At 39.7% G+C, this 23,500-nt stretch overlaps 1 protein-coding gene across 1 annotated transcript; it reads left to right on the forward strand.

Annotated features, from left to right (window-relative positions):
* Positions 1 to 1,140: 1,140 nt before the first annotated feature.
* On the forward strand, positions 1,141 to 23,500 carry PSPH (phosphoserine phosphatase). Its single transcript, XM_074263977.1, has 7 exons — positions 1,141 to 1,336; positions 8,241 to 8,350; positions 14,763 to 14,921; positions 16,081 to 16,215; positions 16,900 to 17,045; positions 21,957 to 22,105; positions 23,311 to 23,500. The coding sequence occupies exons 3-7, from the start codon at positions 14,782 to 14,784 to the stop codon at positions 23,416 to 23,418; spliced, it is 678 nt and encodes a 225-aa protein (XP_074120078.1). The 5' UTR covers positions 1,141 to 1,336; positions 8,241 to 8,350; positions 14,763 to 14,781; the 3' UTR covers positions 23,419 to 23,500.

The raw sequence follows: 23,500 nt of genomic DNA on the forward strand, positions 1-23,500 counted from the left end.
ATTGGGTGATGATCAACTATGAAAGACTTGGTTCTTCTCAGCCGTTCAGTGATCCAAGGCAACCCCAATAAACTTTATGATAGAAAGTGCCATCTGCATCCGGAAACAACTATGGAGATTGAATATAAATCAACACGGGCTATGTTCTCTTTATTTATTTTTCCTCTTGTAGTTTTTCCCTTTTGTTCTGATTTTTCTCTCCCAACATGATTCATGAAGAAATGTGTACTTAAAAAGTTAATATGATTGTATTTAATTTATACTTTAACATACTGAGCATGTATGGGTCAACCTGCCATCTGGGAGGGGGGGAAGGAGGAGAAAAATTAGGACAAAAGGTTTGGCAATTGTCAATGTTGTAAAATTACCCATGCATATATCTGGTAAATAAAAACTATTTAAAAAAAAGAAATTGATTATTAAAAAAAATTAATATGAGGGGCAGCTAGATAGTGCAATGGATAGAGTACCAATCCTGAAGTCAGGAGGACCTGAGTTCAAATCTGAAACTCCTTGAAAGCAGGAACAGTCTTACTTTTCTTCTAAACTTAGCAATTGTACCTGGCATGCAGTAGGCGTCTAATAAATGCTTGTTGACTTGATCTGCCTTGCAGGTTATTGGGAGGATCAAATAAAAAAAAACAATAAAAAAAAAGAAATTGATTATAAAAAAAAATTTAATATGAGGGGCAGCTAGATGGTGCAGTGGATAGAGTACCAATCCTGAAGTCAGGAGGACCCGAGTTCAAATCTGAAACTCCTTGAAAGCAGGAACAGTCTTACTTTTCTCCTAAACTTAGCAATTGTACCTGGCATACAGTAGGCGCCTAATAAATGCTTGTTGACTTGATCTGCCTTGCAGGTTATTGGGAGGATCAAATAAAAAAAAACAAACTTGTAGACCACGGCCTCCCCCACACACTTGGCTCTACCTGTTCTCCCTGGGGGAGCGCACAGAACCTCCCGGCTCGGCCCGGTGCGAGAGAGGCAGAGACCACGCTGTTTCGGACTTTGGGAGCGCGGCCGGGTCTGCTGGTCCTCCCCGACCAACAGGAGCAGGAGGGGGCGGGGCGGAGGGAAGCCACGCCCCGGGGCGGGGCCTCGGCTCTCTTCTCCACAGGTCTCGGAGCGGCGAGGTCCTGGAGGCTTTAGTTTAGGAAGGCGTTATGCAAAAATGCCCCGAGCTTGCTCAGCAGATCTGAAATGAGCATTTGTTAGAGCCAGCCTCGTCCCGGGAGGGTCACATTCTCCGGATCCCCAGCATGTGACTGGGAGCCCAGGCTGGACCTTCGTTCCCGTGCAGCCGGAAGGACTCCCGCGGGGACCTCGGCGCTCCGTAAGTCCCGAGGCGCGTTACCGATTCTTGCCGGACTAGCCCTGCGCTCCCCTCAGGTCCACTGGGCTGGGTCCGGGAGCCGGCGGAGGGGCAGCGCCTGGGCTTCCAGGGCTCCCCCGGTCGCCGGCGGAGCTGCGGTTTCTCCGGCTCCATTCTCCCCACGCTGCTTGTTAATTTCAGGATGAATGAATGATGCAATCCTCTGTGGGAGAACCATCAGCCCCTGTGGGGGGGGGGGCTCCCCAGAGTTAGGGGCTAGCCACCCGATCCTGGGACACCCGGCACCCTCTCCTTCCGTCCTGTTAGCTTTTTAAAGCAGTTTTACTATTTCTGTGCACTGCTGCAAAAATTCAAGTGGGGGCTGAGGACTCATTCATTCAATGGCTAGCCTTTTGTCCGGGGCTTGTGGACTGATACTGTGTGAAAATCAATGAAGAAATTAGATCAACGCTTTTTAAAAAAGTCTTTTTATTTTCAAAATATCTGCGTAGCTTTAAACGTTAACCTTGCAAAGCCTTGAGTTCCAAAAGTTTTTCTCCCTCCTTCCCTCCACCCCCTCCCTTAGAAAAGCAAGTAATCTATAACTAATCCATATTAAATCTATAATTAATTTATACTAAACAGTGCAATTCTTCTCTCTATATTTCCACAATTTAGATCACCACTTTTTATGTTTTATTACCATCCCTCGGTGTGTTTTATTACCATCCCTCGGTGTGTTTTATTACCATCCCTCGTGTGTTTTATTACCATCCCTCGGTGTGTTTTATTACCATCCCTCGGTGTGGTTTTATTACCATCCCTCGGTGTGGTTTTATTACCATCCCTCGGTGTGTTTTATTACCATCCCTCGGTGTGTTTTATTACCATTCCTCGGTGTGTTTTATTACCATCCCTGGTATGTTTTTATTACCATCCCTGGTATGTTTTCTGTGTCCTGCTAAGGAGAAGCTCAGAGCAGAGAAACCTGAGTTGAGTCTTTGCCTCTGACACAAATGAGCTATCAGTGCAATCAGTCACTTGCTCTTTAACATCGTATGGATCAAAAATAATAACAAAGAGAACTGTCCTGTACGGTTCTAACCCATTGGGGACTGCAGACAGACATGGCAAGGTGCTAGGGAGGAGTCTCGTCTGGACACTTAGGCTCCAGTGCTGCTTTTGCTACTCTGTATGTGGCTGACCTTACTCAGGGCACTTTTTAGTAAGGCCCATTTTCTCGTCTGCAAATCCTCTCAGCCATAAATGCAGAAACTTCTTTGGGAACTAGGAAAACCCCCAAAGGGTGTTGGTTGAAGTCCAGGTATTTCACAAATGCCTCCGGAGCTTCTGAAAAACTCTGGGCAGCCAAGCTGGGTTTGAGGAACACCTGGGGCACCTATGTCTCCTCCTGCTGGCAGCACCGAGCTCTCTAAACTACAGTTAAATAGAATACTCAAGTTGGTTAAACATTGGCAGTGAAAAAAAAAAATAAATAAAAATAGTCAGTGCCCAAGGATTAAAAAGACAGAAACAAAACAGGCCCTGCCCTCGAGGAGCTGACATTTCTCTTGCCCTGGTTCAGGACTCAGGAAGTAACGGAGAGGATCTGATTCCTCAATTCAGAAAAATTCAAATATTATGATTCTTTCCCCAGTCTCTATTTCTACGCCCCTACACACACTGGCTTTGCTTTAAAAAAAAAAAAAAAAAAAAAAAAAAAATGCTCAGGAATAAAAAAATCAAAGCCACCGGGAAAGCCTGGGTTTTCTGACTTGTAGTTTTTAGCCATTTCAGTTATAGCGTGCTGACCTCTGGACTGTTCCTGGAAAGTCCTGATGCTCCTTGTTATAGCAGTGACCAGTCAAGCAGTAAGCATTTATTAGACTCCTGCTATGGGATCTCCCTGTTCTCACTGGGGACAATCTCCTTAAAAGTCATTTCTTAGGTGGTGGTTGCTATTTGTCCCTCACTCTCTAAGAGGACTGACATCAGGGAGGTGATACCGTGACATGCAAGCGAGGGAGAGCTGGGCAAGGTCACCTGCCTCACTGTTCCCTCCAGAGCCGTCTGGGCCCAGTGCACAGATGCAGCTCAGGATGACTAGAGATGGCCTTGGATGCAATGAGAAACTTTGGCCTTTTTAAACTAAGGCCTTCAATGGGTCACAGTTTCACTGAGACACCCATTCCACTGTAGCTGCCCTCCCAAAGCTCATCTGTGACTCAATAGATAAATCCTAGATTTTTGCCTGAGGCACAGAAAGAAGTTACCTGCCTAACTTCACAGAAATGGGCATCAAGGTAGGATTGGAACTCAGATCTTCCTTACTCTAATTTGGCCATTGATGATAATAACTAGCATTCATGTTATGTTTTCAGTTTTGTACACTGATACACAAAAATCTCATTTGATCCTAATACTGATTCTGGGTGTAATTTTAGGTTTTTCAGAGTTCCAAGCCCAGTCCAGGTGGGAAAGGGCTCTTCCTGCTCAACCAACTGAGAAGAAGGACATGAGGATGTCCCTTTTGGCACATCTTATTCTCTTAGAGATGAGCGTCATTTATTTATTTATTTATTTAATAGTAGCTTTTTATTTTCAGATTGCATAAATGGTTTTCAACATTCACTCTTGCAAAACCTTGTGTTCCAAATTGTTTCATCCTCTCTCCCCCCTCACCTAGATAGTAAATAATCCAATATAGGTTAGACATGTACTATTCTTCTAAACATATTTCCACACTTATCATGCTGCACAAAAAAAAGATCAAAAAGGAAAAAAAAAAGAAAGAAAAAATAAGCAAGTAAACAACAAAAAAGGGGAAAATACTATTTTGTGATCCACATGTAGTCCCCATAGTCCTCTTTCTAGAAGTAGATGGCTCTCTCAGATGAGTATTATTTATCAGAATGAGCCTCCTTTCCTCTCCATCTTTCCTTAGTAAAGATAAACTAGTGAAGGTGGAAGGTATCATGGAAGAATGGATAGATTTGGGCTGTAATCTTGTGTCTGTGGTCAATAGATAGTTAACCTTAGAACCAGGAAAGTCTGGGTTCAATCCCTGGCAGGATCATGGTCCTCCATATTATGAGGCAGAATGGTGAAGTAGAAGGAGCACTGGGTTTGGAGACGAAAGTTCTGGGTTTGAATACTGTTAACTGTGTGACACTGGACAGATAAACTCTGTGGACCTCCACTTTTCCATCTATAAAATGAAGAGTTGGAGTAGTTGACCTTCAAGGTCATCTGTGAACCTCTGTTCCTGAACTGAGTTGCCTGTCTGCATTATGGAATTTCTAAATAGTATTTTACTTTTTCTATAGTTACATGTCAACAAAATTTTTAGCATTTTTTTTTTTTTTATTATAGCTTTTTATTTACAAGATATATGCATGGGTAATTTTTTAGTATTGACAATTGCCAAACCTTTTGTTCCAACTTTTCCCCTCCTTCCCCCTACCCCTTCCCCCAGGTGGCATGTTGACAAATACATGTTAAATATGTTAAAGTATTAGTTAAATACAATATATGTATACATGTCCAAACAGTTATTTTAGCATTTACTTTTACAAGATTTTGAGTTCCAAATTTTTCTCCCTCCCTTCCCTTCTTCCAAAGATGATAGGCAGTTTTATATAGTTATTATACATGTGCTATCATGTAAAATATATTTCCATATTAGTCACAGTTGGAAAAGAAGAAACAGATCAAAAGGAAAAAAAAAAAACAGGAGAATTAATAAAGTGAAAAACTTATGTTTTGATCTGCATTCAGCATCCACTAATTCCTTATCTGGATGTGGATAGAGTTTTCCTTCGTGAGTCCTTTGTCCTTGTCTTGGATCATTATATTGCTGGGAAGAGTTATCATCACACAATGTTGCTGATACTGTATACAATGTTTTCCTGGTTCTGCTTCTTTCGCTTTGCATCAGATCATACAAGTCTTTCCAGATTTTTCATTTCTTCTTGCCTGATAATATTCCATTATGTTCATATACCACAGCCATTCCTCTACTGATGGGCACCCCCCCAGTTGCATTTTTCTTTTTTTTTTTTTATGAGACACACAGCTGGTAAGTGTCAAATAAATATCCGAGGCTAGATTTTGGACTTCTGACTCTAGACCGATGCTCTATCTAGCTGCTCCTGGGGAGGGAATTTCTATACTGGAAGATCACAGATTCTGACCAATATTCTCCCCTGAACAACCTGTCATAGCTACGTCAGAAGGTTATTGTGAGGACCAAATGATAATGCCTTTGTAAAGTGGAAGCTTTTTGGAAATGTCAGCTATTATTGTTATTTTGGAAGATTCTATTATATGGAATATTCTGCAGTATTCACCTGTCAAAAAGATCTATTCTCATACTTTATCTTGACTTAAAAAGCTACCTGGAGTTTTCAACAGGTATGCTAATGTTGCATCACCACAGGCACGTTCTCCTAAGCTGGTAGAAAGGCTTTGAGTTTGGGTCCAGCATTGGACCTGCCTGGTTCCACTTTAGAGAGTCCCTTATCCTGAGGGTTGGCCAACTAATCCATGAATATTTGGGCTGTAGCGACTCATGAAGCCCCTGCTAAGGTATGGAGGGGTTGTGGTCTTCATTGTACCCTCAATTCCATTCTCTTGTTCTATGTGACTTCTCCCTTAGAACTTCCAGATACTCAGAGAGCCAGAGGTCCATTCTAACTGTATAATTTTCTACCTCTCCCCCCACCACGTTCCTCAAAATGGATCTTAACCATTGGCCCAAGCTTTCCTCCATTGAAAAGCGCAGCTTTTCCACACACATCTTGAAGGGTGCTCTGGGCTCAGAAAGGGAAAAGTTGTATTTACTAGATTGTTTTCCTTTGTCTTTCTTTTCTTTTCTTTTTCTCTTTCACTCCTCCCAACTTTCCCTTTCTTCTTTTTCTCTCCCTTTCCCTTTTCTTCTCCCTCTACATCTTCCTCTCTTCCCTTTTCCCTTTTCTTCTTTCCCTTTCTATTTCTTCCCTCTCCCTAATTCCCTCTTTGTCTATCTCCTTTTGACTTTACTTACCTGATGTCTTTCATTCTTTGTTTTTCCTTCTTTCTTGGTCCCAGCCCACTTATCCTTCTCTCTAGTCTTTTCATCTCTCATGAGGCGCTCATGTCATAATTTCCAGCTACTTGCTCTGCTTCTTTTTGCTCATGCAACAGGCTCCATCCCAGATTCTAAGATCTACCTGTTCCTTGGAATTTCATTGAATTTCTTTTCTCCTTTGATAGAAGCTGTCTTTTCTTGCTCTTGGAATCTCTATAATGTACATGGAGTTTTCGTCTTTCCCATTTTTCCTCCCTTTGTAACCTGCTCATCAGGTACAAGCTGATCTCAGGGTTACACCCCGGGTTCTTGCAGGGTTGAAGCAACAGAACAGGATATGCTCCATCTTTGTTGCTCTTGAGTCTTAGCCAAATATTTGAAAGAGATGGGTGTGTTAGACTAAGAAAGCTCAAGTGACCTGGCCAATCTTTATTTACCAAATTTTTTTTGTCATATATTCAGTATATGTCAAAGGCAGTACTTCCTACCTCCAAGATAGGCTGTGTTATGTCTTGTTGCTTCTGCTTTTCTTTATGTCTGTTTCTGGCTCTGTCTTTATCTTTCTTATACACACACCAACATATATGCATATATGTATTGTAAATATGAGTTTACATATTTATTGTATTGAGTATGAAGCCATTTTGTATAGCAAAAAATTAAAAAAATTATTTTTCTAAGGGCCCATTCCCCTCAATAAATTCCAATGGATCCCTGTTATTTCCAAGATTAAGTAGGAAGTCATTTAATGTTTTTTTTTTTATTATAGCTTTTTATTTACAAGATATACGCCCCATTCCCCTCAATAAATTCCATTGGATCCCTATTATTTCCAAGATTAAGTAGGAAGTCATTTAATGGTTGTTTTTTTTATTATAGCTTTTTATTTACAAGATATACGCCCCATTCCCCTCAATAAATTCCAGTAGATCCCTGTTTTTTCCAAGATAAGTAGGAAGTCATTTAATGGTTTGTTTTTTTTTAATAGCTTTTTTATTTACCAGACATATGCATGGGTAATTTTCCAGCATTGACAATTGCAAAACCTTTTGTTCCAACTTTTCCCCTCCTTCCCCCATCCCCTCCTCCAGATGGCAGGTTAACTAATACATGCTACGTATGTTAAAGTATAAGTTAAATGCAATATATGTATACATGTCCAAACAGTTACATTTAATGTTTTTTGTTTGTTTGTTTGTTTTACAATCTGGCTCCTTCTTAGTTTTCTAGTCTTCTTACACCTTGTTCCATGTGTTCCACGATATTATCCAGCTTCATATATGACACACTATCTCCCGACTCCGGACCCTTGCCCTGGCTGTTCCTTATGTGTGGTACAACTCACCTCTTTTTAGTTTCCCTGGCTCCATTCAAGATTCAGCTTAGGTTACATTTGTAGGAGGCTTTCTCCAGCTCCCAAGGCACTTTCTCCTTCTGAGGTTGCCTATCCACTCTGTATGCATCTTTCAAAGTCTCTGTTTTTTACAGATTGTCCATTAGAATATAAGTCCTTTGAAGGCTAAGCACTCCCTCTTAACAAAAAATCTGGTATCTAGAAGCAATAATAAATATTTGCTGATTGAGAAATAGATAACCAAGTGGTGCAGCAGATAGAGCCCCAGCCCTGAAGTCAGGAGGACCTGAGTTCAAATCTGCCCTCAGACACTTAACACTTCCTAGCTGTGTGACCCTGGGCAAGTCACTTAACCCCAATTGTCTCACCAAAAAAAAAAAAAAAAAAAAAAAAAAAAAGAAATAGGTAACTGGCAAGTGAATAGGAAAAGAAAGTGAATCCATATGTTTTTTGCTCTTTCCTTCGCTCATCAGGACCGCATTTTCTTCATGATCTCTTTCCAGACTGTGTTTGTGTCTTGACTTTTGGAGTGGGAATCCCAATATCCCCCTGTCTTTCAGAGAAGGAACTCATTGTGGAGAGCAAAACCTTCGGGATTCAGCACTGGAGACACGTGAGTCTGGTGGCCTCTGCCTTTTCTTGCTTTGTTTCTTTGCTGTGCTTGATTGCTATGTGCTCCAGAACATTAACTCAAATGGATTCCAAAAAAGGTGGTAACAGGCAAGCTCTGTGATGGCCCAAAGTCCCTGAGTTAGGAGGTCCTGAGTTCAGCTGCGACCTCAGGCACTTAACAATGGGGCAAGTCACATCACCCTTTCATCATCTCTATAATGAGCTGGAGAAGGAAATGGCAAACCATCCCAGTACTTTTCTGTCAAGAAAATCACAAATGGAGTCACAAAAAGTCAGGCTCAATTATCACAATCACAAAAATAAGAGCAATAATATCAGGAAAAGGGTGGCTATACATCACATTTTTATGTGATTTGCAGTTGTTGGAATATGTTTCAGAGGGCTGCTGATGTTCGGGGTCAAGGATCATAGAAAGCTTGGGTAGAAAGTTTCATCTGGACTGCAGCTATCTCTAAAGACAAATCAGTTTTCATTTTTGAGGGGTGCAGGGACCTGAGCAGGTGCATGGGGAGGCTAGTCCACAAGGACCAATCGGTTTGTCTCTTTGACCCGTGTCCCCTCCCCCAGGAAGACAAACTTGGGGCTGCCCCAATACAGAAGCAGCTTATTCCTGGGAAGGACTTATTCTTGGGAGCTGCTGGGAGTGGAGAAGTTTGTGTCCACATGTCCTTTAGCTTTTGGACATGGGCACTAGAGTCTGTCCTGTCCTTTTTTCCCCATTTTTCCAGCCCTCTTCCCCTTCTCTCCATTCAATCCTTCTCCCCCAAGGCTTCTTTGCAGATGTCAGAGATCCAGCATCCATTCATAAACTCTTAGACAAGAGCTAGAAAGGGAGCTCAGAGGCCATCAAAACCAAATCTATTGTATATATGGGGAAATTCTGTCCCAAGAGGTTCAAATTACTTACCGAAAGTCACATGTCAGAGAGATTTGAAGTCAAATCTTCTGACTCCAGAGTTAGTGCTTTTTTAAACAATTTTTTAAAATTTTATTTATTTTTTCACTTAAAATTTTCCCCAGTTACATGTCAAACAACGTTTCTTTTGGTTATACATGTACATTTATTTTTTAAAAAATATTTACATATGAATCATGTTGGGAGAAAAAAATCAGAACTTAAGGGAAACCACAAGGTAGTGCTTTTTTCTCTGGAAAACATCACTTCCCTTACCAATGCCTTCTCCCTTTGCCCATCTCTACTGAGATCTTACCCATTTTTCCGAGGTATCCCTTCCCAGCAGTACTAGGAGCACACTCATGCCCCGGGGGAGAACAACCATGGTTTCTTGGCCAAGAATTTCAACAATGATTGTTGTTCCCAGGCTAGGGGTTAGGGAGCAGCTGGGTGGCTCAGACATGGCAAGAATGGGGGATGGGAAGACTTGGGAGAAATAGGAGCCTTCAGCTCTATGGGATATACAGAACCCTACAGGTGAGAGACTGGGACCCAAGAACTTTGCCACTAATGAGACCTTCAGGCAAACCAGCTGGCTTTCCATGCCTCAATTTGTTCCTCCATAAAACAAGGGTGTTGGATCTGGATGGTCTGTGATTTCCTTCATCTTGGATGATCATTAGTATATATATCATTGTGGTATAGTGGATAGAGTGAAATCAGGAAAATTGTTCAGCCATGTCTAACTCTCCATGACCCCATTTGGGGTTTTCTTGGCAAAGGTACTGAAATGTTTGCCATTTCCTTCTCCAGGTCATTTTACAGATGGGGAAACTGAGGCACACAGAGTTAAATGACTTGTCCAGGGTCTTACACAGCTAATAAATATGAATTTGAACTCGGGAAGATGATTCTTCCTTACCCCAGATCTATCTATTGTGCCATGCAAAAGACGTGGATTCAAATCTTGCCTTTGACACTAGCTGCTGACCATGGACAAATCCCTTAATGTCTCTAAACCTCAGGCAAAGAAAGTAGAAATGAAATATTTCAGTCTTAAACTCTGCATGGATATTCCCACATTGATAAAATCTGTGTATTTTAAGGGTATGGCTAATTATAGGTATTGGAAATCCCCCCAAAGATATAATAATACAATGTTTTCACTTAACCAAATGATTTCCCTGTGGATTATCTAATGTGATCTTTATAACAAAAAGGTATGATTATTTCCATTGTACATATGAGCAAAGAGAGGCTGATAAAGATCACAGTCTATGCCCAAAGTCATATACCTAGAATGATGGAGCTGGAACTAGTGTAAAACTAGTTCTAGATTCTGTTCTAGTACTTTTTTTTTTTTAAATAAAAGGTGTTTTTTTTTTTTTTTATGCTTTTTACACTGTTGTCATTGTCCAATAACAGTGTTCTTAAGACTCTCTCTTGTAGCAAAGGAATAAAAATAAACAAAAAGCCAAATTTACCCCTTGATTATGGCTGATGGTGGATGCCACTTTATCCCACTGTAGCCCTCTCTACCAAGAGGAAGTAAAGGACCTCATCTGCTGCTCTCCTTCCGTGCCCTTAGCTTTCACTATGACAAAGCCTTGGTGTCTGAACTGGCAGATTTCTGCCACACTTGTATGTAGAGACTGTTTGCTCCTCTGCACATCCGGCTTGGTGGTCCAGCATGGACTAGCTTTTAGGGTGACTATCAGTTACTCCCGGGGATATTATTACTTATAGTTCTCTCTTCTTCTTTAAGAGAGACTAGGGGAGGTAGTTGCCATTGTGCCTAAGGCCATGGTGGTAGCAGGTTCATGCTATAAAGCATTAAAAAAGAGTGGGCCATGACCACCTCCCGAAAGTTCTTTAACTCTGTCTGGAAATGAATTATGTATTAATCACAGTTTGTCTTCTTATTTCTACAAGAACAGGTCGACTTTCTTAAATGGGTTTTTAACTTTTTTTTTCCTTGCCCATTCATCACTGGGCCTTGTGTTTTCCCAGGAGCGGAATATCATGGCAACTTATTAAAATTGCAAAGCTTATTAAAATTCTGGGCTACTTACTTTTTATAGTTCTTTTTTAAAATTAAATTAATTTTTTTTTACGATGAATCAAAATGGATATTTTTCTCCTTTCCCTATTCCAGCTAATTTTCTTTAAAGAAAGAGAACAAATTTCTGAATTGGCTTTGCCCTGAAAATATATATGTCTCTTTCTACAAATCCAACCCCTCTCTGGCAGGAAGTGGGTAGCAGTTTCCTCACGGTCCTCTGCAATCATACATTGATCAGAATTCTTACAGCTTTTGAACCTCTTGGTTTTATAGTTGTTATTGTTCTGTTTCTGCTCCCTTCATTCTGCATCAGTTCATGGAAGTCTTGCCAGGGAATCATCCCCTGTTGTCAATTTTTATGGCTCGCTGTTTTTCCTACTCCTTCACAGACCATTTGTTCAGTCATCCCCCCAGTTTCCTGTTCTTGCTGCTGTACAAAGTGTGGACTAGTCCATTGCTGTGGTCTCCTTCAGGGGCTTCTTAGAACTTAGGCTTATTCTGGCTCCTGAAGTCTCCACACTTGGGACTTGTGTCTTTTCTGTGCACGCTTGCAGATCTGGATGCTGCTCTCCCTTCCAACAATTACAAGCTGAGTGACTTTAGCAAGTCCCTTATTTACCCTCATTTTTTTCTGGGTGTCAGCTTTGAAATGGGAATGATATCCCTCCTGCCTAACAGATGCAGGCGACTTTTCTGGGTCTTTACCACCTTTGAGACAGGTGGCTCTATCTTCAGTGTCTAGCTATAGGACAAAGGGCGAGGGGCACATAGTAGACACGAGCAGGCTGCCACGTGTGATGCAAGAACAGTTACAGAGGAGCAGAGGTATTGTCCTTGGAGAAGGGAGCCGGCCTCGGTGGGAGTGCAAGGGACAGCGGATGGACAGAATGTGTGCTCCACTGACTCCACACAATATGAAGGAAACATGAGGAAAGCTTCTGGCACATAGCAAGGAAACCTTGTGCTGAATAAGAATGAGAAGGGGAATGGGAGTCACGCAGGAATGGATGAGAATCAGCTTTATTGGAGGGAATAATCACCTAATAAGAGTAGATAATATTCTAGAATATTATAGAATATATATATATATATATATATATGAGATATAACATATCTTATATGTAACATTTAAAATATATAAAAGTATATTATATATAAGATATATAACAGATGTAAGATATGTAACATTATATATTATAAATTATTATATATAATATGTAAGATATGCAGCATTATGTTATATATTATATATTATATGTAACATAGATTATATATAATATATAAAATATATTATATATGATATATATGAGATAAGGATAAATAATAAAGTTTATAAAATGCTTTAAGACTTACAAAACACTGTACTTAGATTGTCCTGAGTATTTTATATGGTCTACAGTTATTTTAAATAGAATTTCTCTTTTTATCTACTTCTGCTGTGTATGAATGGTAATATAAAGAAATGGCCCAAATCGTATAGCTAGTAGATGATGGAGCTGGGACTAGTTAGGGACTAGTTCTATATTCTGTTTTCATTGTGAGGATACTAGGGGATTAGTAGATAAAATGTTTACCCTGGAGTTAGATGAACCTGAGTTCAAATTCAAACATTTACTAGCTGTGTGACTAAGCAAATCTCTTAATCCTGTCTGCCTTAAGTTTCCTTATTTATATAAAGAGCTGGAGGAGGAAATGGCAAATCTTTGCCAAGAAAACTTCAAATTTGTCATGAAAAATAGGACATGACTAATCAACTAAACAACCTCAAAAATTTGTATATTGTCTGCAGTTGTCTTAAATGGAATTTCTCTTTTTATCTTTCCATATGTTATCTCATTCAGTCCTCATAATCACTCTGGGAAGTGGGTTCTTGTTGTTATTTCCATTTTATAGGTGAGGAAACTGAGGCTGGAAGAGGTTAAGTGACATGTTTAGTATTTAGTATCCAAAGAAGGATTTCTGCTTGGGTTTTCCTGACTCAGTCCAACCCAACAGTCTAGTCTCTAACATTAAGAAAGATTGTCACCAGAAGTCTTGAATTTGGGAAAATGTTTTGCAGGAGGAATTCTAGTAGAATGTCTACTGCATCCTCAAGCATGGCTACCAGAACATGACCTGAATCCTGAGGGATGAGGGGCAGAGTCGGTAACATGATATTGTCTCTGATCTGGCTGTTTGTGGGGACCTTTGGCACTTGAGCCAAGCTTCCAGAGTCCGGACAGGCCAGTGTATGGATAAGATAACAAAGTAAACAATCCTAGGGTTGCCCAGCCGCTACGTGCTAAGGTCTTTGCATAGTCAGATCTCGTATTCTATAATGCTCCTTCTGGCTGAGGGTTTGCATTCTGGGGGTCTGTCACCCCCATTCAGAATTTAGCATTCTTTGCTCCGATCCCACTTAGTTCATATGATCTCCTTTCAGTTCTATCTGATGTTAAGTCATAGTTGCTTCTTGCTGAACTTTCAGGTCTTACAGGATTTTCCACCTACACAAAAAAGTGAAGCCAAAATCTTGAGCAAATGATTGTGAGTTTAATTTTGTGTTGTGCTTGGTACAGAGAGAGACGGGATCTCTGAACCACAGCCTGCCCCTGTTGGCACTGTGAATGCCAGCCCGCAAGGCTGCAGGAAATAGGTGCGGACAGCAGGAACTGTATCGCATGTCCCAACCTGAAGATGGACTACAGGGAGCCGAGATGTAAAAGTGACTGTCACATTTACCCATGACTTCATGGCAGCTGGGGAGCAAGACTGCACTGCCACTTTTATTCCAGAGCTCTCGGAAATTTGGGGAAAATTCTGTCCCTTCAGACTGTAGAGGAATGAAAATCAGTATAAGACACCATAATGTCTGCAGGGCACAAAATCATTTAAGAGCTTTAGAAATATTTAAAAAAGGCACCATGAGCCTGATGTTACTTACAGTAGGAGCCAGCCCTTCCTCTCTGACTGAATTTAAAAGGGGACTCATCAGGAATATTTGGTGGGCACCTAAATGCCCGATCCTAACTAAAGATCAGATTAAGCTTCCAAAAGAATAATAACTAAAGCTTATTTAAGGGTACCAGACACTGTGCTAAACACTTTACAAAGGAAGTTGAGAAAATGAAGTAAGATAGACTTTCCCAGAGTCACACAGCTAGTAAGGCTGGATTTAAACTCATTTTTTTTCTCCAGTTCATTTTACAGATTAGGAAACTGAGGCAGAGAAGGGTAAGTGACTTGCCTAGAGTCACACAACTAGTAAATGTTTTAGACTGCATTTGAATTTAAGTTTTCCTGATTCCAAGCCAGGCACTCCATCACATCATCTGAAATATTTCTCTTCTTTTACTTTCGTCTTCCCAATATCTTGGCACATAGTAAGCACATACTAAATATCTGTTGGTTTGAATCCAGTTGCTTGATATTTCTCATTCTTGTTTTGTCTTTTAGAAGGAGAATTCTTTGAAGGATGGTCTCCCACTCGGAGCTGAGAGAAATTTTTTGCTCTGCTGATGCCGTCTGTTTTGATGTTGACAGTACGGTCATTAGGGAAGAAGGAATCGATGAGCTGGCCAAGTTCTGCGGTGTTGGGGATGCTGTGTCAGAAATGTATGAGAATAATTAAACACTGGGCCTCTCTTCGGTCGGCCTAGCGTGAGAGTATTACTAGGGGAGGCTAGAACAGGGGTCAGAGTGCACCAGGTTTAGTCGTGGGCTTGCCTCCCAGCCTCCATTTTCCCATCTCTGAAATAAGGACTGTGGGGGGACTGGTCTATAAAAAATAGGTATATATAAAATAGATCTATAGTCAAATATAAAATCTATCTATATTTAATATAGATCTATAGGTACCTATAATGCTGATATAGATCTATAGGTATCTATAGCATAGATATAGATCTACAGATATAATATAGATTTAGATCTATGGGAATTTATAATATAGACATAGATCTATAGGAATCTATAATACAAATGTAGATCTATTGGTATTTATAATATAGATATCTATAACATAGATATAGATCTGTAGATATCTATAATACAGATACAGATCTATAGGTGTCTATAACGTAGATATAGATCTATAGGAATCTATAACCTAGATATAGATCTATAGGTATCTATAACGTAGATATAGATCTATAGGAATCTATAACATAGATACAGATCTATATAGGTATCTATAAAATCCTAGCAACTACTAGGTGTTCATCAGATGCAAGGACTCTGAGGCGGGTTATGTTGTGGAAAGGGCTGGCACCAGCAGTCTACCCACAGAATGCTCCTGATTAAGGTGGTGTTCCCTACTTTTGTCAGACTATTTAGACAGACTCACTCAGAGCCCCCTTCCTTCCCTGGTTGTGGCAGCTTTCTCTAGGATTCTAAAGGGTCTGTTACCCTCAGCCTGCATAATTATCCATTTTGGACCCCGTAGGAACAAAGGTTTGCAGCACTGTGGAGTTTCCAGGGAACCCCCCCTCCATCACCCAGCATTCCTGTCCTACTTTCTATAATAGCTTGGACTGGACTTCTGCCCCTGCCAGGTCAGACACAGGGAAAGCTTGTCTCCTCACAGAAGATACTCTTTGTCGACCCTTCTCAAGCCTGAGATAGCAGTTTAGGAAGCCCCTGGGCTGGGCCTTCTGAGAGCCCAAGCCCACAATATAGACCAGCATGGGTGACTCCACTAGCAGTCATTTCTTTGGCGGTGTGGGTACCTTGCTGGGCATGGGGTTGGAACTCATTGGCTGAATCTCCTTCTCAGGACCCGCAGAGCTATGGGTGGCGCAGTGACTTTCAAGGCAGCTTTAACAGAGCGATTAGCATTGATCCAGCCCTCCAGAGAGCAGGTGCAGAAGCTTCTCTCGGACCACCCTCCCCACCTCACGCCGGGGATCAGGTAAGAGGGAGCCGTGGCTCTCAGGAGTCCACAGACATCCTACCTCCATGGACTTCCAGTTGCACAGCCCAGGAAGGACCCAGTGCCCAGCTTCTAGAGAGACTGAAGGGAGATGTGCTGAGAGGGAGCTGGGTTCAGAGCCTCCCTCTGCCACTTACTGCCTGTGATCTAAAGTCATTCTTCTTTCCTCCTCTGTACAAGGGGAACACTGCACTCAGTCCCTCCCAGCTCTAAGTCTGTGATCCTGTGCTGATAACTGATATTCTCACTTGACACTTTAGGGCCTGCTAAGTGGTACCTAGTCATAGACTCAGGAAAACTCAGACCCTGGACATATCATTTCACTCTATTTACTTCAGTTACCTCATCTATCAAATGAGCTAGAGAAGGAAATGGCAAACCATTCCATTGCTTTGTCAAGAAAACAGCCAAATTGGGATCACAGAAAGTCAGATATGACCAAAATGACCGAACAAAAACAAATAAATAAAATGACACCATGGATGTCTCATATATAATTATTTTTAAAATTAATAATTTAGAAGTTAATAATTGCTCCAACCAAACTAGAAGAATTAAGAAGCCATAAGCCCATGCAGAGGTCCTACTATGAGATATAAATATATTTCTGGAGCCCTCTTTCTATGGGCTTCTCTTTGCTGATTTAATTTCTGTCACCCTTAGGGAGCTGGTGAGCCGTTTACAGCAGCGAAACGTTCAGGTCTTCTTAATATCTGGTGGGTTCAGGAGCATCGTAGAACATGTCGCTTCCAAACTCAATATTCCAGCCACCAATGTCTTTGCCAATAGATTGAAGTTCTATTTCAATGGTAAGTGTCCATTTGGAATATTCTCTTCTTATTCATTTCAGTTCCACTAATAGAGAGTATGCAGGTAAAGGGGTCGCTGGTGATGGGCACAGGGTGTGATAATTGGATAAGAAATAAAAATTAAATGAGGAAATAGCTATTTCTTTGTGGTTTTAAGTGTGTGCCCAAAAGCACTGGGGTCATCCTGCCCCCAATTATGACCTATGTTATAACCAGTGTACATCACAACTTTACTAGACTTCATTTTCCTAATCTATAAAATGGAGGGATGGGCAAAATGACCTCGAAGAATCCGTTAGTTTCTAGGTCTATGAACCTATGACTCATGTGTATAGGCTCCCAGGTCAGGACCAGCTTGTCTTTATCCATTTGATAATAGTTGGTAAAATGCCTTAGGTTTTCACCAATGAGCACATTTCCAAGTGATCTGTGCTGCTTATTTTGTATCCACTAGTTTTCTTTTATGCATTTAAAAACTCTTCTGAAAAAGGGTCCATAGACTTCACTAGACACTGTAAAGGGGTCTAGAACAAGCGAAATAAAGCAAAACAGAAAAAGTGAAGAAGCCTAGCTGTAGGTCCCTGGCAGAAATACAGCCTGCCAAAGCAGGACTTCAAGAAACCAGCTTTGCAACTTGTAACTAGGCCCAAAGGGCTACAAACTGCACATGTCCTTTGATCCAGCAGTGTCTCTATTGGGTCTGTATCCCAAAGAAATCTTAACATATAGCAGCCCTTTTTGTAGGGGCAAGAAACTGGAAACTGAGTGGATGCCCGTCAGTTGGATAATGGCTGAATAAGTTATAGTCTATGAATGTTATGGAATATTATTGTTCTGTAAGAAACGACCAGCAGGATGATTTCAGAAAGTCCTGGAGAAACTGACAGGAACTGATGCTGAGTGAAATGAGAATCAAGAGAACAACATTATACAATGACCAATACTGATGGATGTGGTTCTTTTCAATAATGAAGTACCATTTTAGGCCAATTTTAATGGTCTTGTGATAGACAGAACCATTTGCATCCAGAAAGAGAACTATGGGGACTGAATGTGGATCACAGCTTAGTATTTTCACTTTTTTTGTTGTTGTTTGCTTGCTTTTTGTTTTCTTTCTCATTTTTCCCCCTTTTTGACTGATTTTTCTTGTGCACCATGATAATTGTGGAAATATGTATAGAAGAACAGCACATATTTAACCTATATTGGATTACTTGCTGTCTAGAGGTGGAGGGAGGGAGAGAGGGAAAAAGAAAAATTTGGAACACAAGATTTTGCAAAGGTGAACATTGAAAATTATCTTTTATATATTTTGAAAATAAAAAGCTCATGAACTGATGCTTGAGTGAAACAAGCAGAACCAGAAATATATTGTATACACAACAGCAAGATTATGTGATGATCAACTATGAGATTTGGTTCTTCTCAGTGGTTCAGTGATCCAAAGTAATCCTGATAGAATTTGGACAGAAAATGCCATCTACATCCAGAAAAAGAACTAAAGTGACTTATTCTATGTTCACTTCTTTTTTCATTTTTTTTTTTTTAAATCTCATCCATGGTTTTTCCCTTTTGCTAATTTTTCTCTCCCAACATGATTCATAAAGCAATGTATATTAATAAACAAACAAACAAATAAATAAATAAAAAGAAAGGGAAAAAGAAAACAAAAAGCTTTTAGAAAATAGAAAATCCAGCTTTGGGGGATTCTAGGCTGATAATTATTTTCTCATTAAATTCCTTAATTCCAGCTTGGGCCTTCGGTTCCTGCAGCATGAGTTGGGTTACTTTTAGTTTTCAAAATAAAATTGCTTGGATGGGAGAGGAATGGGAAGGAGGGAGAGCTTTCAAAGTTTTAAAAAAATGCTAAAAATAAATACATAAAAATGCTCTCCACTTTATTAAAAAAAAAAAGAGAGTTCTAATTCACTTGAATTAAATAAAACCAGGCTAACTTTGGAAAAGGCAGACTTTGGTATCTGATTTTTTTTTAATAATAAGTTTTTTATTTTCAAAATATATGCAAGGATAGTTTTCAACATCCACTCTTGCAAAACCTTGTTTTCCAAATTTTTTTCCTTCCTTCTCCCTGACCGTTTCCCTAGATAGTAAGTAATCCAATATATGTTAAATATGTGCAATTCTTCTATTCATATTTCCACATTTATCATGCAGCACAAGAAAAATAAAATCAAAAAGGAAGAAAAATGACAAAGAAAACAAAAAGCAAGCAAACTACAACAAAAAGTAGAAATATTATGTTGTGATCCACATTCAGTCCCCATAATCCTCCCTTTGGATGCATTTGGCTCTCTCCATCACAAGTTTTTGGAATTGGCCTGAATCACCTCATTGTTGAAAAGAGCCAGGTCAATCACAGTTGATCATCACACAATCTTGTTGTTTTGTACAATGTTCTCCTGGTTCTGCTCATTTCACTCAGCCTCAGTTCATGTAAGTGTCTCCAGATCTCTCTGAAATCATTCTGCTGATCGTTTCTTATAGAAAAATAATATTCCATAATATTCATATGCCATGACTTATTCAGCCATTCTCCAAGTTATGGGCATCTACTCAGTTTCTAGTTTCTTGCCACTACAAAAAGGGCTGCTACAAGCATTTTTGCATATGTGGGTCCTTTTCCCTTTTTACTGATCTCTCTGGGATACAGACCCAGTGCTGGATCAAAGGGTATGCACAGTTTGATAACCCTTTGGGCATAGTTTCAAAATACTCTCCATGGTTGTTCACAGCTCCACCAACAATGTATTAGTGTCTCAGTTTTCCTTCATCCACTCCAACATTGACCATTATCTTTTCCTGTCATCTTAGCCAATTTGAGAGGTGTATAGCAGTACCTCAGAGTTGTCTTAATTTGCATTTCTCTAATTAGTAGTGATTTAGAGAATTTTTTCATATGATTAGAAATGATTTTATTTTCTTTGCCTGAAAATTGTCTCTTCATATTCTTTGACCATTTATCAATTGGAGAATGACTTATATTCTTATAGATTTGAGTCATTTCTCTGTCTATTTTAGAAATAAGGCCTTTATCAGAACCCTTGGATATAAAAACTTTCCCATTTTTCTGCTTTCCTTCTAATCTTGGCTACATTGGTTTTGTTTGTACAAAACCTTTTTAATTAAATGTAATCAAAATTCTCCATTTTGTATTTCATAATGTTCTCTAGTTCTTCTTTGGACATAAATGCTTTCCTTATCCACAAATCTGAGTGTTAGACTATCTCTTGTTCTCCTAATTTGTTTATAGTTGTCACTTTTTATGTCTAAGTCTTTAACTCATTTCCACCTTATCTTGGTATCAGATGTTAGGTATTGGTCAGTGTCTAGTTTCTGCCATACTATTTTTTAATTTTCCAAGCAATTTTTGTCAAATAGTGAGTTCTTATGCTAGAAACTGGAGTCTTTGGGTTTATCAAACACTTGATAACTATAATCATTAACTATTGTGTCTTATGAGCCTAACCTATTCCACTGATCCACTACTCTTATTTCTTAGCCTGTGCCAAATGGTTTTGATGGCCGCTTCTTTATAAGACAGTTTTAGGTACAGCTAGGAAGGTGGTACATTTTTCAGCCATAGCAGTTCTTAAAAAGCATTTATTAAATTATTGAGGTGCTATCTGCACCTCTAGAGGGAGCATCTATGCCAGTGAAAACAGATTCTTGGGGTATTGAAGAAGGAAATATGTGTGTATATTTTTTAGGGGGGGTATGATTCTACTCCTATCCTAAGATTTCCTTTTAAAAGCTTCCCTTCCCCAGAGAAAGGCAGGATCTGCTTTTAAGACTTGGAGTCCCAAGAGTTTCCTGGTGTACTGAGAGATTATGTCTGGCTCACTGTCATAGAATCAGAAATAAAATTTGAACTTGAATCGTTCTTCCTCCAAAGCTATCCCTCTATTCACAGAACCATAGAACTTGTGTGTATGTGTGTGTGTATGTGTGTGTGTGTGTGTGGGGGGGTAACTGCCTTATATTTATTTTGTCTATACCTGTGTCATCACGTGGGCTAGGCAGAATGTATTATAAAATTCGGTGGGCAGTAATAGAAAGTCACGTTTCTAGAAAGAATGGGAATTACTATTGTTGGCGAGATTTGAAAGCTAGCCTTTGGTGAGAACATTGAGTTCTTCCACTACCAGCTCCCCTTAGATCACCTGGGATGTCCAGGAAGAGCCAGGGACTCTAAATCTCTAACATCCTCCTTTTCTGACTCCTTTTCCTCTCCAATCAATTAATCAACAAGTATTTATTAAATACCTACTACATGCCAGGCACTGATGATGCAAATACAAAAATAAGACATTTCCAACTCTCAAGAAAGTTACATTCTAATAAAATATAAGAGAACATGAACATCTGTAAATAGAGACAAAGGAAAAACATAGACCGATGATAATCTTGGAGGAGCCCTTGGAGGTGGCTGTTCACTTGTGGAAGATGATTATTAATCTGATTTTTGAAGGATGCTGAGGATTCTGAGAGATGAAATTGAGGAGGGCAGGCATTTGAGGCACTGGGTCTTTGTGTAGCAGGAGAAAGCCTGCATGGATGGGAGAATGTTTGATGGGGGAAATGTTTAATGGGAAATAATAGTGGCAAGTTGTGAAGGGCCTTGAGTGCTCAACAGAAGAGTTGATGTTTGAAATGTATGCTTTTTTTTTGTTAACTACTTATTAAGCCATAAATAAGTGGGAATAGGTAATCATAATTTTAATTGTTCTCAAAATACTGATGTTTTAAAATTCAAAAAAGTAATAGACATTCAGAAACATAAAGAGTTGATGTTTGAACCTAGACATGGTGTTTTTATTCCACCCTCCTGCTACATTTCTTAACATGGAATGAATAGATCTTTGACCCCGCTGCCATCACTATTTTCTCTAGGTGAGTATGCGGGTTTTGATGAGAGCCAACTGACCGCTGAGTCGGGAGGGAAAGGCAAGGTGATTGGACTCCTGAAGGAACGGTTTCATTTTAAGAAAATCGTCATGATTGGGGATGGAGCCACCGACATGGAAGCTTGTCCTCCAGCTGTAAGTTCTAAGGATATTACACCCCATCTATTCATTAGCAAACAAAACATAGATCTGAGATAGATGGTCTTCTCTCTCTTCGTCTATAGGGAGGTGCTTTTGGGGCCAGAATCCCATCTCTATGACTTACAACTTGGGCAGGTCATTTTACTTTTCTCTGAGCTTCTGTTACTTTCTATAACAGAATGTATTGTCTTGGGCAGTTCTCTCTCTCTCTTTTTAAATTTTTTGATACTTTTTAAAAATTAATTTTATAATTATAACTTTTTTTTTTGACAGTACATATGCATGGGTAATTTTTTTACATTATCCCTTGCACTCACTTTTGTTCCGAATTTTCTCCTCCTTCTCTCCACCTCCTCCCCTAGATGGCAGGCAGTTTGGGCACTTCTCTTTTTAAAAAATTGTATGTTTTGGGCAGTTCTCTTAAAAAATGTTTTTTTGGGGGGCCCAGTCTGTCAAAAGAGAACATTTGGGATTCAGTGACTTCTCAGTTCTCTTCCAGTTCTAAATCAATTGAGAAAACAACATTCATGGTGGATCCAAGATGGTGGAGTAAATGGAATACTCTAGTAGAACTTTCCCAACATTCCCCTCTAAATCAAATTCCAAAACCAAGGTCATTCAGTAACTGCCTACTAAGCTTCCAGATACTTTTTGCACTATTGCTTTTGTTTAATTTAAGCACTTTGGGTGGGTGCATCAGGCTCTTCCCAACAATCATCCCAATCAGCTCCCTAAACAGGCAGCTTCCCAGAACAATCAGTAGTTCTTTCATGCTGATTGTACCTGATAGTATGTTTCTACTTTCCTGATTTCCTGATTGAGAAGAGAAAGGAAGGATGTCCTACCCCTGCTAATCCAATCTCTATCCTAGTACAATATTCAATCAGTGGGTTGATTAGTATGTTAATTTAGGATGAGGTACAAAGAATGGTTCTAAACTAGCTCTAAAATGTACTTCTGGGGAAAACCTCCATTAGAATGAAAGATTAACCATGGTAGAGTCTTTTTGCTTTTCTTTACTTTTTTTTAGCAATTAGTATAGCGCATCTAGTAGGAACTTAATGAATGCTTGTTGACTCACATTCCCTCTCCACCTCCCAAAATTGATAATTTAAGACTTTCTGACTCAACACGAGTGACCATATAATTTTATTTTGATACTTTTGATTCCTTTTTTTTTTTTTTTCTCTCCTTTTTAGGATATTTTCATTGGCTTTGGAGGAAATGTGATTAGGCAACAAGTGAAAGATAATGCCAAGTGGTACATCACTGACTTTGGAGAACTTCTTCAAGAACTGGAAAAGTGATGTCCAAATTGAAACATATGAAATATATATACATATATATTTTATTAGCACTTCCAGATTAATTAAAAAGAATACTTATACA

Source organism: Sminthopsis crassicaudata, chromosome 4, assembly GCF_048593235.1.
Source record: "Sminthopsis crassicaudata isolate SCR6 chromosome 4, ASM4859323v1, whole genome shotgun sequence".
In the NCBI taxonomy this organism is placed as follows: domain Eukaryota; kingdom Metazoa; phylum Chordata; class Mammalia; order Dasyuromorphia; family Dasyuridae; genus Sminthopsis; species Sminthopsis crassicaudata.